Raw genomic sequence first — 19804 nt, 5'->3', positions numbered from 1 at the left:
ATAATTTCTTAAAGATGTACATGTATAATTTTATAGGTATGGGATTGTATACCTAAAAATATGAATCTATGTAAATAGATATAAATTCCAAAAGTGGATTTAAATAATTGATTAATATCCATCATATACATGTATCAATATCTAGGTCTTCCAACGGCAAATTTTAGACAGTGATCACGTGACGTTCTGGTAAAAATCATGTGACACTCTGGTTACGAAATGTAACACTTCATATATTGAGTACCATTAAATAAAATACATGGTATTGTAAATCACTTTTTAAAACATGCATGGTAACTTTATTGAAGTGTTACTTAGCTAAACTTAACTCTTGCCAGTTTTTGTGAAGGTTACTCCTCATACATGTACATGCAGGTCAATTATCTGATCAACAATTCACAAAAATTGCGAATAAATGCATGTTTAAAACTGAGTTTTGTCAAAAAAACAGTTATGATCTCTTGAACTCAGAGTAATATAGAGTAGGTAGATTCAACAACAGACGGGAAATCATACGTAATTTATAAATAACTAACCCTTCATCTGATGGCAAAATTATGTTTATTGTCAATATATATGATACCAACATATCCTCATTACAAATTAAATCAAGAGATATAAAGAATGAGAAGAAAGTGTCTGACAGAGATTACTCTTAAACAATTACAGTTTTCCCCTACTCTTACTGGTAAACACAATTTGATAGGTAAAATACCAGTACACAATGTTTTTCCGTATTTGGCACAAAGTCATGTTCTTGTTACTAAATGATGGTACATACAAAAGACCCAAATCAGAGTTATGAAATAAATTCTATGAAATGAAATTTTATATAATCTAAAATTCAACAACTATGAGAAAAACAGTGTAAAAAAAAAGCAGGATGAGATTTTAATGAATTTAAAAGAGACAAAGAATATATAATATTGCATGTATTTACCAAATGTAGAATGTGTAAAATACATGTATTTTAGATTTATCAATAAATATTAAATATTGCAGTCACAACAAACACAAACCTCAAACCAAGCTATACAGTTAAATAATATCACAGATCTGCTTCTCTTTGCCAGTTGCAGCGTACATGTAGCATGCATTGACAGTTCTCTTAAAAGAAAAATACACACTAGAAATAATCACCAAAAAAATCACTAACAGTGCAAGCACTAAACCCACCAAATTACTCCATGGTCAGTATGTTAACAATTCTGGAAAAATTCCCACTACAGTTTATTACAAGGATTAAAACAAGAAAAAATATAGTTTTGAAAAAGAGGTCTTGGGGTGGTATGGTGTTCTTAAAAATGAAAATTGGGTGTTGGGTGGAGACAGAAGGATTCATTTTATGCTATGTATGTATGCTGCTTTACATTTTCCAAAAATGCATATAACTCAACTTTTTTTCAACAGAGTATTCTGGGAGAGAACATGAACTTGAGGAGAGAAACATATGTACATATACATGCATCTGTGTAAAATTGCTTAGAAAGAAAAATATATGCATGTAAATATGGTTCACTTTCAAAATACAAATGTACTGTGAATTACTACATTGTATCACAGGAGTAAATAAGAACATGGCAGCTAAGAAGTCAGAGAAACATAAGCTAGTGAAATGCCTGTTAAAACATGAGACATAACAGTTCACTGTTACAGTTATACATGTATAATCCAGAAAATTGATAAATGGAAATGATTGTATAGGAATTATCAAATGATCTACAAAATGATGACTAGTGAAAGCCTGCTGCGATGAAGTTCATCAGCCCTTTTTTCTTTTGGAAATGGGGGGAGGGGCACAGGCACAAGATTTTTGGGGAGGGAAGGGGGAGGGTGATGGTCTCACAAGACATGTTATGCATTTCCTTCAGCTGTAACAGGAAGTAAAGAGCGTGAGGAATGCTGGGAGTCCAAAGAAATCTGGCTGGCATTTAGGGGTGTGGTCGCATTGAGTGGGGTCCCTGACTGCCTGGGGGTGGTGGCCTGTCTTGACCCAGAGGCACGAGAAGATCGCCCAGTGATCCTTCCGTCCTCTCCCCCAATGTTTGAGGTAGAACTCCGAGTGTTGCTACCGGTTTCTCCCTCGGGGTCAATGCTGAGGAAAGTGACTGGGCGGTTTCCATCCATTCCTAAGGGATGATTACCAATCAGGTTGGTTCTTCCTTCACTATAAAACATAAAAACCAATTTCTCTGTGTTAAACCACTTATGATAAGTTATCATCGTTTATCAACTTGTTGCTACTGAAAATTTTGTTTAACTGGTCATAATGACAACATTTCATAACTCTAAAAAAATACAAATGACTGCAGAGACGAAATTTAAATACCAAAAGCAATTGAAATTCTTCTATTCTCTTTTATAGTGGGTAAGATTTCTTGTTAGTTACACTTACGGTATTGGGGGGAGTCCCACTTTTTTATAATGTTGCCATGCCTCCAGGAAACAGGGGCTTATCTTGCTCCTCTTGGTGTAGTGAAGGAGAATCCTCATTAAATAGGGGTCAGTACGACACCTACAAAGAACACATTCAGAATCAAGAACATCATACACATGTATACAGTTTATGAAACATTTTTACTTTTAAAAGCATGATTACCATAAAATCAGCTGTCGTCATACTATCCACAGTCACAGTTTCAGAACAGCATATTGTAATTGGATTGATTTCCTTTTGTACAATGCAGCTTTTTTTGCTTGTTCATTATTTCTATTGATTTTTTACTTGTTCAATGTAGTTATTTGATGGTCATATTTTTGGTGGGTTTTTTTTTTTTACTCACTTGTTAAGAAGTTGTCTCTCCCCCGTGTGGTTGTAAGAGAGATACCCCAGGGCAATGGCCGCCGAGCCCCTCACTTGCTCCGCTGTAGACACCAACAGTTTACATAGATGTTCTATTACATTAATGGAAATCATGGCTGCAGGCACTCCTGTTGGAAAAGAAAAAATCATTTTTATAACAAGTCTGCATGATCTTGATTTACACTGATTTATAAATGTTTAAATGTTAAGTTAAAACGGTTATATAGCCATGACAATTTTATTGAATTTTTCATTCTTAAAAAAGAAAAGATTTACCAACTGTATAACTTCTACATGAGGATTTAGATTTAAAAGTTATTTTTATAATGCCAAAATTTCAATTCTAATTAGTTAAGTAAAGTTAGTAAAGTTTGATGATAGATTATTCCAATTGTTTACCACGCACACCAAATATCATGAATTTTTTATGAATCATATTGGCAGTTGTGAGACCAATAGCAATGGCCATGCATGACTTTCAATTCCTTCACCTCTTCAGACTTGCACTCACCTGCCCTTGTGTGGGCTAGCCTAGCAATACAGTCTGCGGCAAGAGAGAGGGTCTCGTTATTGGAGGAGTCTTGGAGGAGATCCACGAGGAGCTTGATCCCAGCAGCTGAGGACAAAGCCTGCTCCTCATCAGGGATAATCCTTGCTAGGACAACCACCTGTCAGAAATTAAGCCAATTTTTTATCAGGAATAATCCTCGCAAGGACAACCACCTGTCAGATATCAAGCCAATTTTTTTTATCTCTCACTTTTACACAAGGACTATACAGTAAAACACGAACATTCTTATAGCAAATTCACATTCCAGCAAAGTTGCCTTTAGAATTTTAAAAATGTACCATAAACTGTACATAATATAAATAACTGCTACATCAAATCAGAACTGCTCATTTATAGTGCTTTGCTATAACCCTGTTTTACTGTATATGGGGAAATTGAGACTAGTGAGCTAATGTATCTTTATGGCCGTAACCCTGGTCTAACTATGAACATTGTCCCTCCTACTTTCTGTTGCATTGGTCAAATATTGAAACAGCATTTTTACCTGAAATGCTGCCAAGCACCTGTAGTATTCATCTTCCGACTGAAGGAATGGACAGAAGCAGTTAAATCGGACACCGCCCTGGTCAGCGATCTCCTTCTGTTGGTTCACGTTGTTGTAGGCAAATGTGGCCAGAGCTAGCCCAGCTAGAAGTCGAACATCAGGATCCATGGAGTACATCATCTTCAGGATTCTGACATAACTAAAGTCTATGTTTGAGTGAATATCATCTAATATGGCCTGGTTTCCTACAATGAAAAATGACAGTTTAGATTAGAATCATTCATAATTATCATATAATTAAGAAAACGACTATCCACTGGAGAAAAAATAAATTCCAAAACATATACATGTATGCATTAACATTTTTTTACTTCTGAAGTTTGTTTCTCATTTCCAATTCACTAAATACCCTGGTACAGGTACAATGTAGCATAGGCATTCTCTATGTGATACTGTGCCACTTGTGCCAGGTAACTGAATACTGTGGAATCATTTTTATTCCTGGGGGTCAATGTTCGTTGGTGGCCAAGATTTTCCTTGTTTGTAGGGACGTACTTTCATACATTGTAAATAAATATTAAACATATGTTTGTATATATAAGTTCGTGGGGATGTAGATTCGTGGACAAGGCTTGCCCACAAAAGCCACCAACATTGGTCCCCCACGAACAGTGATGATTCCACAGTATTATTAAAGATTGAAAGACCCTGTAAGGAATGAACTTGGGATTTGATCTAAAGACACTTAGATAACTCCCATTACGAGACACAACTTAAAGTTGTGCTGCAGAAACCCTGAAAGATACAGTACAGAGACTTGCAATGAAGATGCTGAGGGGACTCGGAGAACTGGTGAGACACTGGAGAGACCTAGAGATGCTACATTTGAGCTGTGGGTATATATATATGTAATTATATAGAAAGCCTGATGGAACTATCTATGGTCTTCAAATTTACAACATTGTAGGTTTGGAAGTTTTAAGCTTGGTTGGCGAAATTGTAGTTTATGACTGAAATAAAAAATATCTTTTTAATATCCTGGTCTTAACTGTGAATACACTGCTTCTACCCTTTTTCTTTTTACTGAATTGTAGATTATTTTTAACTTTGTACAATGGGTGATAGGTATTTCTTCAGTTAAATGATTACAATGTACACATTCTACATTTTTTCATGTACAAACCTTTTTTGGTTCAATGTTTGGAAATCACCATCTAGTGTTAGGTGTGCTTGATACATGTGCACTATTGAAGTGGATTAACCCTTTTTACATGTATAAGGATATAAACGTGTCCCATTATTTCATAAGGCTGCATTCCGAGATTTGGAACAGTGTCAGGTACGTTTTAATTCCAGCGAGATAATCAACGGTGGCCTAAGTACCTAGGATTAGGGGTTTCAATTAATCTCAACATGAATCATGCATATGCCACAAAGGGCAAGGTTTTAAATCTGCCAAACATTTCTGTCTTGTTCAATAAATGTGTAACAATGTTAAAGATTGCTGCCATTGTTTGAGAAATAAAAGAGCTAACGGTAGATCTCCGAAGGCCAATAGATATTTCAATCTGGACATACTTTTAACTCCCCTACCGAACAGTCCTTCAAACTTTCCGTCAAATTTAAATCGGTCTTTTGTTTAGTTTTTTTTATTAATTCAAGGAAATCACAATTTGCCCCCATATGTCACGGTATATCTGTACCGGTATGTTTATTGATTCTTTTGAAATGTGTCGTGGTTGTAGCTAAATACACTCTCACACTAGAAAACATCTTTTATTTCTCCTGTTAATTTGCTGTCAAAATAATATCAATACTTTGTAAAAATATGGTAATTAGCCTCTGGAAAACAGTCCTTTAAATTCTTTTGAAATTTTCTCTTATTATGGAGTTAATTCAATGCCCTGGGGGTTGTTTAAATAACACAGATAAGTATAAACTTGGAAAAATGGTATTACTCTGTGCAAGATTTATCAAGATTTTTCCACATTTTATCTTCCAAAATCCAATTGATCCTGGCTTTTTTTAGAGTATCTTGACAATAGAGTTTAAATACAGAGATAAAATATAAGCTGAAATATCTGCGTATTTCAACAAAAAAATTGATCACTCAATCACAGTGTGTGTTTATTACTTAATGTGTTGCCATTCATATGTCAAATAGAAACTTTGAAGTTACATCCACCTTTAGAAATTCGATCACTTTACACTTAATGGAAGTTTTAAATTTCATCACATACCCCAAGGGTGTCATTCATTTAATTGATACAAATAAAATGTTGGGTCTTAGAATTTCATTACATTACAACTTGTATGAATATACATAACATTGGGTACAAAACTCCAATAGACACTTTTTGGGGGAATAGAAAATTGCATTTGCAAATTCAATTTTAGGAGCTCTTGACAGTTTGAGGAAGGCTGCATGTATAAGACAGGTAGACAGACAGATGGACAAAGAGAGTTACATAGAGATTGACTCCTCACCTAGTGAAACACTCGCTAATGTAAGGGCAGCCTCGACTTGGATCATCTGGTTCCTAGAATGCACCATCAGGGCCACGATCAGTTTGATTCCTCGTATCGTCATAATGGTGTTCTGATTCTTTTTATGGGGCACATAGCCCACTCCAAGACACAGGAATCTGATGGCACGAATCACACTCAACACAATGTACTCTTTCTCAGAGCGTATAAGTCTACCCAGGGGCGCTATGCCATTAGCGTTGGCTATATCGGAATGGTAGCTCAGTGGACCTTGGGCAAGAACCCCAAGTCCTTCTGAGCCAATAAAATTCAAGTCCTCTGACATACTGTTGATGAATTCTACAAGAGTTCCTACACCCATGCGTTCTGCTATGAGGCGTTTTACATCAAACTCTCGACCTGCAATGGCCCACAGGGCCAAAGCTGTCTTTTCTTTCACAACTTCAGACCGCGTTGTGCCTAGAAGTTTCAGGAGAAGTTCCTGCACTTGATCGGTCTGCATTTGTTTCTGTGAATAAGGATTGTTTGCTGCCACTTTACGAATACACTCCACAGCTGTCACCTGAATGTCCTTGTTTCGTAGCCTTGTGACAGCAAGAACATGTGGAATGGCGCTGGCATCAACGAAGCTGTTTTGGTTGGTTTCATTGTTGTAGCAGACTTTACCAACAGTTCGACAAGCAGAGTTCAAGAAGTCCTTGTCTTTCTCATACTCCAGAAGCTGCACTATGGTCTGTACACATCCCTGTTGTTGTCCCACCAAGTCCTGGTACTTTTTGTCATGTTCTGCAATGTTACCCAAACAGTCTAACACTTGGACAAGTACCTCTGGGTTGTGGATGGTCTGCAAAACCTTGATCAAGCTCTGTATCCCATTATTCTGGGATATTGCCTCAGCATAGTCCGTCACAGTTGCCATTTCTTTTAGAATTTCAGCTGACAGCTGAATCAGGAAATGATTGGTAGACTTCAGAAGTTTGATGAATGTCGGAATTCCCCCGGAACTTAGTACCTGCTCTTTCACTTCTTCTCGCTCAATGATGTTTAACAGTGTTTGAAAAGCAGGTATTTTTGCCTCCTCTCCAATGCTGGACTTGGCAACCTTGATTATGACTGGAACTCCACCATGATCGTAAAATGACTTCCAGTTGGGGTTTATACCATCTGCCTGACTACCCTGGGTCAATGTTCGCAGAGACTTCCCAGCAGCCTCTGCTTCTTCATCACTCTCCGATGTAACAAATCTCAATAAATTCTTCCACACCGGTATCTTTTCGAAATCTTTTTCAATGAAATAATTCAGCAAATCAATATAGCTCTTCATGGCACACATCTCCACTGCTCCATGGTTTTGGGAATTTATGGCATCAATCTTTGAGCCGAGCTCGATCATTTGATGTACAGCCTCAATCTTCCCACCATCCACTGCACACAGAAACGGCGTGAGATTCTTGCCATCTGTGGTCTCCAATTCCAGTAGAGATGGGTCATCTTTGACAAAAAATTGGATCGATTTGAGGTAGCCCCTGTTGGCCGCTTGGTGGATCTGGGCCCACCCTGAGGCATCAAACTCATCCGCCATGTTGATGGCACTTGTCCTATATAAAACAAGCAAGAGTTATATAAAGTCACAAAATATAACAGCAAATCTTGGTTGTTAAAAATGAACTGTCATCATATACAACATTTAATTTTAGCATGTGTATGAATTGAAACATTAGTTCATTTGACATAGACTTTTAAGTTCATAGGGTCCAAGGACAAGTTATCTAAGGCGGTATTGTTTTCCAATTGATTTCTATTGCCTGGAGATTGCACCCTTTCATGACAGGGTTATGACTTTATTTCCCAAATGGCAAATAAAATAAGACTTTTGTTGGAAAGGCCATAAATAGAAGCTGGGTCTAATTGGCACACAAAGAAATATTGGCAGGTATTCTGTGTTAATATTAAATTCAATGTCGGTGTAAATAGTATCAATAATAAACATTCTACGCTACATTGAAGTTGTCAATTAACACAGATTACAATGCCTCTATTGTCCTTTCTGGTTTAATTGTTTAATAATACAAATTTTTGAATAGATTTCAAACATTTCTTTTCAATACATCATTCTTGTATGCTTCAGATCGATCAGATATCAATATCATATTAATTAACGAGAGAAATTAGTAAAAAAAAAAAAAACAACAGTGGTTTGAATTTAAAGTTGTGATACTACGTATGTTTTATAAAACTGATAAATGTTGATACTCACATAAAATTTCAGAATATATAAATAAACAAGACATTATATACCACAAATAAACAAGACATTATATATACCATATAACATTTCAAATCTATACACTGTTTAGCCAATTGAATGTATGCACAAATAAGCTAGTTGATACTAGAATATATATGTGTACCGTAAACCAACTTTTATTTACTGAGAGAAAATTTTTTACATTTACTAGATAACCTTATTAAATGTTATTGCGAAAATATTTTGGTTGAAAAAATTCAACACCAGTTTTTAAACTTGTTTTTCCGAACTCTGTCATAAAGGCTTAAGAAGTTGCAATTGGTTGTGATAAAAAAGCTGGTTCAATTAAGTCACTGTAAACCAACTTTTATTCACGAGCGAGAAATTTTAATGAGGTTTGTGAGAGCCTCGTCATTACGAATATTTTTTACTGCAAATTGATTGTCTCTGTTATTTTCCAGATAATATACATCCTGATTGCAAAAAATGGTCACTCAGAACCAGTGTATCTTCATTATATCTCCAAAACTTTGTGAAATAAAGTTGATGCGAATAAAAGTTGGTTTATGGTATCCAGATCACAGACAAAAGCTCCGTACCATATGATACATTTAAGCATAGAACAACTTTAAAGGCACTGTATGAAGCATATAAAAAATACTGTATATATATTCCATACTTATCCCTGCAACATGAGTAAAGCAGAAATACTTTGTTGATGGGTTTGTACAACTAAATTTACTGTACTGCTGATAGTACAATAGTTTCTATTTGCTCTATATGGAAGAGTGGATGGATTTTGCTGGTAATTTTCCTAGCTTCTTTTTTTTTTTTTTCGGTGTCCAATCTGATCCAGCAACATTCAAAATTTTTAAATCGGAGAATTCTTATTCATTTCATAAACTTGGCTTTTATGCTGGAAATTTGTTTTACCATTGAATTGTTTTTATCACAAATTGGTTATTAACATTGACTTTAATTTGCTTGAAAACCAGACTGATCAAGTTACTGCCAATGCATGAAAATAGTATCAAAAGCAATGCAAAGAGATAACGCATATATACCTGAAAAACGTAAATACTGATTTTGAATTAGCGAGGAAATCTGTGTTCAATGTAAAGAGAATTCTTTCACATCTGGCTATATATTATACAAAAATTGTTTACATACAAATCAATATATATAACAGTGATTACATAGTAAGCAACACAGTTAATTACTTCATGCCTGATCGGCTTCCCATCCTTAATTATAACTTGTCACTCTGAAAGAATATTTCATATTACAATCTACATGTATTGAAATAAAATATATTCATGTATAAGTCTGCAGGAAAAATTTATATATACATCTATATTAATCTGTGAACATGTATTTGTAAGTCACAAAGACTGAAAAAAAAATTAAGAAAAATCCTGTGAAATGCGTGAATTATTAATGATTAAAATTATCCTTTTGCAATGTTGTCACTGTATATTGCAATAATGATGTTACCAACAAATGCAATCTGGAATTTTATTAACTCTTAGTTAAACGAGCATGCTGTTTTACTTTGAGCTAGTGTCAGCTATAGGCCGACAGGAACAGTGCATATTAACCAGTCGTAACTAAATATGGCATGCATATTGTACATTAACAAAAATTGAACGTGAATATCAGAACTAGAGCTATTGCTGAGAGATTAAATAGAAAACACTTGAGCTGTACCTTGTTATCTGTGTTTACTCTTCAGCATCGCTCTGAACGACATTATTTACATCCACTTCCACTGTCCGAGTTCTAACCCTTGCCGTGATTGGTTGCTAAGCGCGCACCTGCAAAGCTTACAATGAAAAGACAACTCTTTATTTCGACATAAAAATGATTTTTTTTTTATTTATTACATATAGTCAGTGAAGTTGCAAACTAATGATAGTGTATATTATCAAATATACAGCTAATGATAAAAATGAAGAAGTTTCAAATAATAATAATTCCGGTTATTGTTTTGTTCCGATTTTGGTTTTCATTTTACCGTTCGATTTTTAGTTCCTGCAAAAAGTTGCACGAAACGTTTTCTTCTCAATCGGAACACGCCAAAAACATTTTGCTGATAAATTAAAGGCTTTGCATGTCAGTATTAAAAAAAAAAATGGAAATTTTCGTGTTTTAATTTATTTGTGATTTGTCATATTTATGTGTCTGTGCTAACATACTCGAATTTCAGGCCACTATTTTTTTTTCAGTTGTTGCTCTCTATAAATATATACTTTTAAATGGTGTTTTTTCAATTTTAGATGTTCAGACAGAATGGTGCTTTGTCCAGGATTTCAGAAAAACGGCCGGCCATGTACTAATATTTTGGAACAAAAAAATAAATTCTGCAAGCTGTGTGGATGGAAAATAGATCCTGAAATCTTCTCAAAAGAAGCCATCTCTTGTCCAAACATTGTGCTGAGCAGTGAAGAGAAATGTGGAACTTGGATCGAACGAGATCAGATGTTCTGTGATCAGTGTGGATGGGAAGTCAACCATGACTTTTTTCCTTCTCGTAATGGTACAGGCACTGTAAGCCCAGAGTGTTCCTCAGGTCTCCAAGCTCAGATAAAGAAACTGTCCTTTAAGCAAGAGACCAAATTACACCAGAACTCTTTTCTGGACTCACTTGTTACTCCAGGTATTGAGTTACATAAAGCAAGATAATTCAGTTTCTAAGTTTGAAATTAATTTAGATCATTATGCATTGACTGAAGTAATTTTTGAGGGTAAATACCATTGCTGCCTGCATGACCTTTAAATAGCAGTGTTTTAATCTTTTTAATCGTTTTAATCCCCAAATTTTTATATACTTTAAAATTTATTTCTCCATCATGGCGTCAGAAACATAAATAACAGAGGTTTGCAACTGACTAAAATCTCACTAAATCTTACGGTCCCTATTGTAAAATATCGCCAGTTTAAATCAGTATATCTTTCTAATAAACAATTATATTGATATAAACAGCTAAACTCTATTACCAAAACATTCAAAATATTATAGTTTCATGAGTTTATGTCTTATAAACAATATTAAAAGAGGAGTTTTAGGAGGCAGTTGGCTTCCCGTTGTCCGAGATTTTGCCGATGTTTTATAGCTTGCCATTATATTTTCTTTATTATTAATCTTATACATGTATTTCAATTTTTTGTTTTAAAGAAACGTCTAAAACCTCTGCACATTTTTCATAAAAACAATAAGCTTTTGGTTTAAGATCATTATCTCAGTTTTACTAATATGTAGTTCTCAAAGTAAGATTGGTCCTGTAATATTTTTCAACATCAAAACACGCTAATGGCGGAGTTGCCAATCTCTGTTATTTATGTCTCTGATGTCATGTATACGTCCAGTTTATACTCTTCAGCAAAGTTTAAAGTTTTGAATTAGCTTCTCATAATAATGTTTTTGGGGGTTTTTATGGGAGGTGATACAGATGAAGATGATCTCATGACTTTCCAAAAGTCAGCCAGTATTTCACCTCACAGTGCTTCCTCAGCATCTTCCCTCCCAGAAAGTAGGAGGGAGGCAAAAGGACGGATCCTCTTCATACACAACCTTAATGAAGAAGTATGTGGTTAATAATGTTTAACTCTTTACAATTCCATGTTTCTGGAAACTAAATTTGTCATCTAATTTTGAAAGTCATATTCACTCATTAAAAGCACATTTTGATAATGATTAAGCAATGTGTCAATATGGGCAAAGTAAATTGATGTTGGAATTACTGTTTTTGTTTTAAATTTGAGATTTTCATACATTGTATATAAATATATTTGTTGGGATATTATTCACAGATTTATGATAAATTTAGATTGATATGAAATTAATATCTTTTCCAGAGTATCACCACAGAGAAACTTTTCAATCTCTTCAGTAAGTACTTACTAGATCTCAGTCTCACATTTCCAACACAGTTTCCATATCCTCCCTTTGTAAAAGTGAGACTGATATCTATCACAAGGGAGCTCTTCTTAGTTAACTTAGATAAGATGGAGCCAGATTTAGGTTTTCAGAAGACTTATGATAGAATTTTAGAAATCTTCTTATAAACAAAATGATTAAGAAAATATATTTATATTTGTAACTTGAAAACTGTTAATATCTAATTGTCAGAAATAATCTTTAAAGAACTGTAAATAATTGCAATATGACAATAAATAGGTACACTTTTAAACAAATCTTGTCCCAATATACAAGAGTAATAATGGACCTGACAGGGATTCGAATCCAGGCCTGAATCTCTAGTCAGGTACTCTTCCAGTTGAGCTTTCAAGTGCTGGTGAACCAAACCAGTCTAAATATCAGAGATGCAAAATACATGTGATTCTAAAGAAATGGGTTGATGATGGTATTTGCAGGCTTGTATGGAAGAGTGGATATTATTAAGCTGTTTTTCAAGAAGAAAAACTCTGGCCTGGTCCAGATGGATACAGAGGAACATGCTGCTAGTGGTTCGTTTTCTTCCCAATTAAGTAAAATTTAGGTCATCCTTTCAAAAGTGTTTGTTTGGAATTGCCACCTGTAGATTTCTAGACCCAAGAGGGAGGGAGGGAATTTTTTTTCAAACTTGAATATTAACTAATTAAAAAATTGTAAAAAACAAAATTCTCAATATCAAAAAAGTTCTTCTTTATTAAAATTTTATCAGCAGAGGATATTTCAAGGAGGCAAGAGGCAATTCCAAACAAACAATAATTTTGATTTGGCCTAAGATCATTCACTTTTCAAAGCATCTGTGTTCATCAAACTCATGTTTATTTATTATTATTTTTTATTTCAGCCTTGGGACATTTGGATAGGGTGGTTGTGCAGAACAAGACTTTGCATATTCAATATTCTAGAGTCAAGTCAATCAACACTGATGAAAATTTCAAAGTAAGTGATTTGACAACTATAGAAACATATTTACATGTAATTTGGACTTGTAATCATGCTTGGTCTGAATGTATACACATTATTTATATCAGTTAAGAGGGCTCAATGGTTGTAGCTATTTTTTTGACTCTATTGATCTCCTTAATAAGAAGAAGAGCTTTATACAGAGATAAAGGAAAATGATCAACATTTAAAGCTAATATTTATGGATTTTTTTTTGGTACAAAATCAAAGTTTATAGCTTAAAACATTATTTCTAAAACTTTAAACTAGATCTGATGGTGAATTTGTTGTCCACCGAGCCTGCTTAATTGAATTAATTTTTTGAGCTGATGTAGTTGATTCTTTTTATATTTACCAATAAGTTTGATTTGATTTTTATATGGATGAGCTAGTGCATACATGTAGATCACAGGCACTTGTTTCTAAGAAAAATTTTTTACCCTATAGTATAATAATACCATGTGTTATGATTGTACTATAGGGTAAATTTTTCTCTCAGAAGCAAGTGCCTGTGATGTAGATCTATTAAACTATATTGTTATTTGTTGCATAATATTATCATTACATGTATTAACAATCAAGGAACTGATAGTTTTGAATTTTAACATCATTTTTTATAATTTGAATGCATTCACATTGATAACCTATGATTTTAGTAAAAATGATTAAATGTGATGAATGTACCAATATGGTTTGTTTCAATATTGACAATTTAAATGCGGAATTGTTTTATTTTGTCAAGACCAATATTTGTGTGAAATCAAGCAATTAATAGTCTCTGGGGATGAAGTTCAAAATTTGTGGAATACTAGTGGCAACACAAAGTGGCCTGTCTGTATATGTTAATGCAAATATGTACCAGGTTCATGGTCTTGTAAATAAATTGTAGTATCCATTAAATCTAAAAATATTCATGCAGCAAGCCAGCCTCGATCCACAATAAGAAATTCACTGTAAATGTTTCAGGATCAGCAATGTTTTTATTGAAGGAATGGTAATGTATTCTTAAAGGTATCTCGATTGTAGATGACAGCCGACTACAGAAAAAGTAAGCTACACAGAGGAGGGGTCACTTTCAACTATGTGATGACGGCCTGCGCTCCATCTGCTGTCATTCATATGTCCCACCTGCCGTAAGTCTTACTTGATGAGTATTCTTAAGGTGGTACGGGATATCTGTTGATTTCAATGTGGATTTAAGTACATTATAATTAAAATACTTTTAATGGTCTTTTACAATATTTAACCACAAAAATAGCTTTTGAAAATATTTGGAGAGGTAAAAAAATGTTAAACCCCAAGCGGGGTTCAAATCATAACTTGCCAATTTGTAGTAAACCCTCTAACCCACTGCTCTACGCTGTAACGTGACAATATCCTGAAATAAACTACCGGTACTTATATAATTACACTTCATTTTATGATTCATTTCAATAAACAATACGTCACAACATGGAGGTGTCCCATTCCACCTTAACTCATCTGGCAACAAAAATCATTAAGCAAAAGCATTTGTTCAGAAACATGAAAGTTTGTCATTCACTGCAAAGATTCAATTATATTTCATTGGAAAGCAAATTGCTTTTAAAAGTCATATAAAATAGTTTACATAAAATGTATATACATGTACATGTATTTTGTTGAACCAATTTTGATTTTGGGGGGAAGGGAAGTCCTTTGGGCATCAGTAAGAAATCACACTATAATTTTGTGTGGGGTGTTTCCTTTAAATGAACTTTTATTTAGGTGCAAGAAAATTTCACAAGGTTTTCAAAAACTTAGTTGTCATGAATATTTTTCACCATATACAAGTCTTTTAGTGTATCTGATGCACGTTTAGTACTTAACTCAAGAAGTGAACAGCATATAATCATCATTTATTTAGAAATTTAATTTAAAAAAAAAAAGGTTCAAAGGATTTTTGAATCACCCTGAGCCCTTGGTGCACTACAAATACATGTATATTGCAAAATTTATTTGCATGTATTTTCCAAATTAAAGTACAATACATATACATGCATATTTACAGTGTATAAGCAATTCAACAGGGTTCTTTCTCTTCATGAGTAAATTTTTATTTTCAGAGAAAGCATCAAAAGAGAAGACATCATCGATGTATTCTCAGAATATGGAAATGTGTTGGAACTGAAAATTTTCAAGTATGTGCTTTTTCTCAATTTTCTGTTTCTTTTTTTTCTGTTCATGGAAGACTCAAGAGATCTGTTGTGACCCATGGTAAATTGTGAATCTGATGTGGTGATTGGTTTGGTGGTCACCATATAGAATTAAACAAATGCTCTGCATAACCCAGGGCACCATTATGTATTGCACTACATTTATTTATCAAAAGTATACATGTACATTTAGCACACAGACATGTATACATGTGCTAGTATACATGTAGCTCATATTTGCATGTAGCACATGTATACATGAACATGTAGCACATGTATTCATGTGCTAGTATACATGTCTAACCGGTATACATGTGCTAGTATACATGTCTCACCTGTACACATGTGCTAGTATACATGTAGCACATAGTACAATCCCTTTCTATGCCCTGCCACTCCTGATTATTTTTGAGATGTTTAGGCTAAGGTGACTGTTAGATTCATTCATGCATACAGTATATTGAAGAAACACTTTCTAAGAACTTTTTTATTTCTTTATACTAAGCTAAATTGAGACTTGCACTGTCATGTATTTATAATACTCTCATCCATTATTTTGTTTCAGATCCAGAGGATGTCAAGGAGCACTGCTCAAGTTCGCTTCTGTGGAGCAGGCTGTCACTGCTATCATGGTAAGTAATGTTTACTGTAGTGTGGAGCAGGCTGTCACTGCTATAATGGTAAGAAAGGTTTACTGTGGAGCAGACTGTCACTGCTATTATGGTAAGTAAGGTTTACTATGGAGAATGGAGCAGGCTGTTAGTGCTATAATGGTAAGTAAAGTTAACTATTGAGTGAGAAGCAGGCTGTCACTGCTATCATGGTAAGTAAGGTTTACTGTAGTGTGGAGCAGGCTGTCAATGCTATAATGGTAAGTAAGGTTTACTGTGGAGAATGGAGCAGGCTGTTAGTGCTATAATGGTAAGTAAAGTTTACTATGAAGTGTGGAGCAGGCTGTCACTGCTATTATGGTAAGTTAGGTTTACTGTGGAGTGTGGAGCAGACTGTCACTGCTATAATGGTAAGTAAGGTTTACTGTTGAGGGTGGTGCAGGCTGTCACTGCTATAATGGTAAGTAAGGTTACTGTTGAGGGTGGTGCAGGCTGTCACTGCTATTATGGTAAGAAAGGTTTATTGTGGTCTATGGAGCAGGCATTTACTACTATTATGGTAAGTAAGGTTTACGGTGGAGTGTGGAGCAGGCTGTCACTGCTATTTTGGTAAGTGAGGTTTACTGTGGAGTGTGAATCAGGCTGTTACTGCTATAATGGTAAGTAAGGTTTACTATGGACTGTGGAGCAGGCTGTTATTGCTATTATTGTTAGTAAGGTTTACTGTGGAGGGTGGAGCAGACAGTTTCTACTATTATGGTAAGTAATGTTTACGATTGAGCAGGCTGTCAATGCTCTTATTATAAGTTAGGTAGGCTGTTACTGCTATAATGGTAAGGTCATACTCCTGGGGTTAGGTTTTCAATGCTTTTATGACAAACAAGGTTCACTCTACTTATAACAGGTTCTCAAAGCTGTAATGACTGTAGATACTAAGTCGGGGGGAAATCATATCCTATTCTATTATTATAATTTTACTGGCAAGTAAAATATCAAAATCAGTAACTAAGCCAGCAAAACATCAGATATTTCGGACTGAATAAATGAATGCAGTGTTGGTTAAAAACAGAGAACAAATTTGCCCTTAACAAATTTACCATTTTTAAGGACAATTTTTCAGATTCATCTTCTTTGTCTCTTGTAATTATCATTGTCCTATATGGGTGACATACAGTTACCATTTATTGTGTTCTCTTTACAGGAAATGCATAACTTCAAGTTTCCAGACAACACTCGACTGATGGTTTCGTTTTCGCACCACAAATGCCTGATCACAGAGGGTTAATGAATCTAGTATGTTCTGATTATCTCCAACTCATCTTTAAATGTGAAAAGAAAGGGAGGTATCCAAAAAGCCATTGAATTGTATTTTAATAAAAAGAAAAAACGAATTTTTGAAATTTTTGAGGCTTGGGATTTTTTTTGTCAATTGATTGTGGATGCACAAGCAAAATGTTTAACCAGTTGAGTACTGTAGATTATGCCACGAGAAGATTTTGTACAAATTAAGAAAGGCCAGTCCATTGTTTGATACTATTTCATGATATTGCTAGATGTACATAGAATTATATTCTATATGTTATGTCATAGGTTGTTAGCTTTCTGTCTTTTTGCAATAATCCAATGTACATGATCATTGTTCATGTACCTGTATTAGTTAGAATACATAAAGGCATTATAGATTTAAATGTACAAAATAACATGTACATTGGTTTATGGGTTTTTTTCACGTGTACAATTTTTGTAATTTTTGTTCAATATATACATGTGCATGTTATAGTTTTCAATGGGAGGTAAAAAGTATGATAACGGCTGTAGCTATATTATTCAACATCAGTTTATGGATAGTCATAAAGAGATTGGGTATTTCCATAACTAGAAGACATAATTCATAATCTTTGCCCAGTAATGCAAATTTTTTTTCAATTTTTCAACCAAAAGGCCACATGTGTTCGTTTTCATAGATAGCCCATACAGGTTAGATAGAATTTACAAATTTTTAAGTGCCATATCCTGCCTGTTATCAAAGTTTCAAAATCAATAATCCATTGTTGGTTTTTTTTATACATGTATATAGTGTTCTCATATTAGAAAGACTACGGGTACAATGTGTTCAAAATATTTCAAGTCTGTTTTCTAGGATGTTTTCATCTTCTGTCAGCTCCATATTTCTTCAGTTTATTTTTACAAATCAGATTTCTTGATCTGCTCGCATATATTGCCACTGTAGCAATCCACATAAGCGGATCAACGAATCTGATTTTACTGATATTGATATTTCTCAATACATGTGTCATTTACTTGTGTGTCATCAACTTTTTTTCATCTACAATCTTGTGCTCTGTTTCTCAAGACTCCATCCCAAATAATTGTGTTATCCCCTGTCTCAGTGCCATCAACTTTTAACTGTTCAACTGTAACTGTTCAACGTCTTCTGTGTCCCTTTGGTTCCAGATCGTGTCTATCTCTCTGTCTTTGTCTCTCATTCTCTCTTGTTTCTCTCTTGATTTCAGTTTCTATCTTAGATTCTCTAAAATACCTTAGTTTCTTTTCCAGCTTCATATGCTGAAAACTACCTCAGAGATCTTTTGAAAAAAGTATGTAAGCAATGCCAATCTTGCGTTTCCAGCTTAGTATATCAGACATGTGCAGTCTACTTCCTGAAGTGTGTAAGGACTCAAAAGTCATGAAAGCAATTGCACTTATTTTCTCTCCAAGATTCTTTTTAAGAATTTGTCACTTTCAAGTTTTCTTTCATTGTTTTTCTGGTGTCTTTTTTAACCATTGACATTGATACGCCACATGGTTTCAAGACTCATCATTTCTTTCCTTCTTATTCCTGAACATTCTTGAATTTTCTGTCATAAGATTCTCCTTTCCGTTTACTCTTTGTGAATTCCCTCTTTCCTTAAAATGCTCTGATCTCTTGTCTCAACAGTTCTAAAGTATTTTCTCTTTTATTCTGAGCAGCTTCCATGTTTCTGATTTAAGTCCACCCAGAGTTGTCTTCCTTCAAACTACATTAGGCTGTTACTCCCTAATCCCCTTAGTGTCCAGATCAATAGTATTTGTATGCATATCATTTTATTTAGAATTTCACAAACATGTGCAAGTTATTTTATAATGAACTAAATAAGTTGTTTCGATGTTTCAATGTTTTTTATTACCGTAATTTTTTTTTTTTTATACAGGGTCTGTATCTTTATATTTCTGTTGTATTAAACTTTTTTGTCATATGATACCTGAATTGTGACTTAGTTTGTTTGAGATGAACAAAAAGGCAAATGCCAAAGATATGGCATTTGTAATATAAACTTTTTTTTTTACTTTAATTGTATTCAGATAGCTAGTTGTTCACAAATAAAGTTGTTAAATTTCAATGAATGTGTTTGATTTGGGTTGTGATTGTCCTATATGACATCATGCATTTATTTAAAAGAAGATGTAATTATAATCTGGGTGATTATGTCTCCCAAACAAAGCGAGGTCATCATTCGGGGTTGGGATGACCCACATGGATCAAACTTTACAT

General features: G+C 34.3%; 2 protein-coding genes across 6 annotated transcripts; one reads left to right on the top strand and one right to left on the bottom strand.

Moving 5' to 3' along the window:
- Positions 1–542: 542 nt before the first annotated feature.
- Positions 543–10433, bottom strand: LOC128188190 (ankyrin and armadillo repeat-containing protein-like). Of its 2 annotated transcripts, XM_052859082.1 has the most exons (8): positions 10301–10389; positions 9814–9857; positions 6346–7943; positions 3859–4103; positions 3315–3471; positions 2784–2931; positions 2396–2515; positions 543–2167 (listed from the first exon to the last, which is right to left on the bottom strand). In XM_052859082.1, exons 2-8 carry the CDS (start codon positions 9834–9836, stop codon positions 1855–1857), a joined length of 2604 nt encoding a protein of 867 aa, XP_052715042.1. In that variant the 5' UTR covers positions 9837–9857; positions 10301–10389; the 3' UTR covers positions 543–1854. The 2 variants fall into 2 exon arrangements, with proteins under 2 accessions (XP_052715042.1, XP_052715043.1); XM_052859083.1 differs by lacking the exon at positions 9814–9857 and having other exon boundaries at positions 10301–10433.
- Positions 10434–10586: 153 nt separating this feature from the next.
- LOC128188191 (polypyrimidine tract-binding protein 1-like) lies at positions 10587–19741 on the top strand. Of its 4 annotated transcripts, none has more exons than XM_052859088.1 (11): positions 10587–10705; positions 10870–11249; positions 12034–12176; positions 12449–12482; positions 12968–13060; positions 13390–13484; positions 14514–14620; positions 15572–15646; positions 16227–16275; positions 17088–17105; positions 17474–19741. In XM_052859088.1, the coding sequence occupies exons 2-11, from the start codon at positions 10883–10885 to the stop codon at positions 17555–17557; spliced, it is 1065 nt and encodes a 354-aa protein (XP_052715048.1). In that variant the 5' UTR covers positions 10587–10705; positions 10870–10882; the 3' UTR covers positions 17558–19741. The 4 variants fall into 4 exon arrangements, with proteins under 4 accessions (XP_052715048.1, XP_052715047.1, XP_052715044.1 ...); XM_052859087.1 differs by lacking the exon at positions 17088–17105 and adding an exon at positions 16914–16931; XM_052859084.1 differs by lacking the exon at positions 17088–17105 and having other exon boundaries at positions 16227–16293; positions 17474–19739.
- Positions 19742–19804: the final 63 nt, after the last annotated feature.

Source organism: Crassostrea angulata, chromosome 6 (genome assembly GCF_025612915.1).
Source record: "Crassostrea angulata isolate pt1a10 chromosome 6, ASM2561291v2, whole genome shotgun sequence".
Lineage (NCBI taxonomy): Eukaryota > Metazoa > Mollusca > Bivalvia > Ostreida > Ostreidae > Magallana > Magallana angulata.
This window is presented reverse-complemented; position numbering and strand designations above follow the sequence as displayed.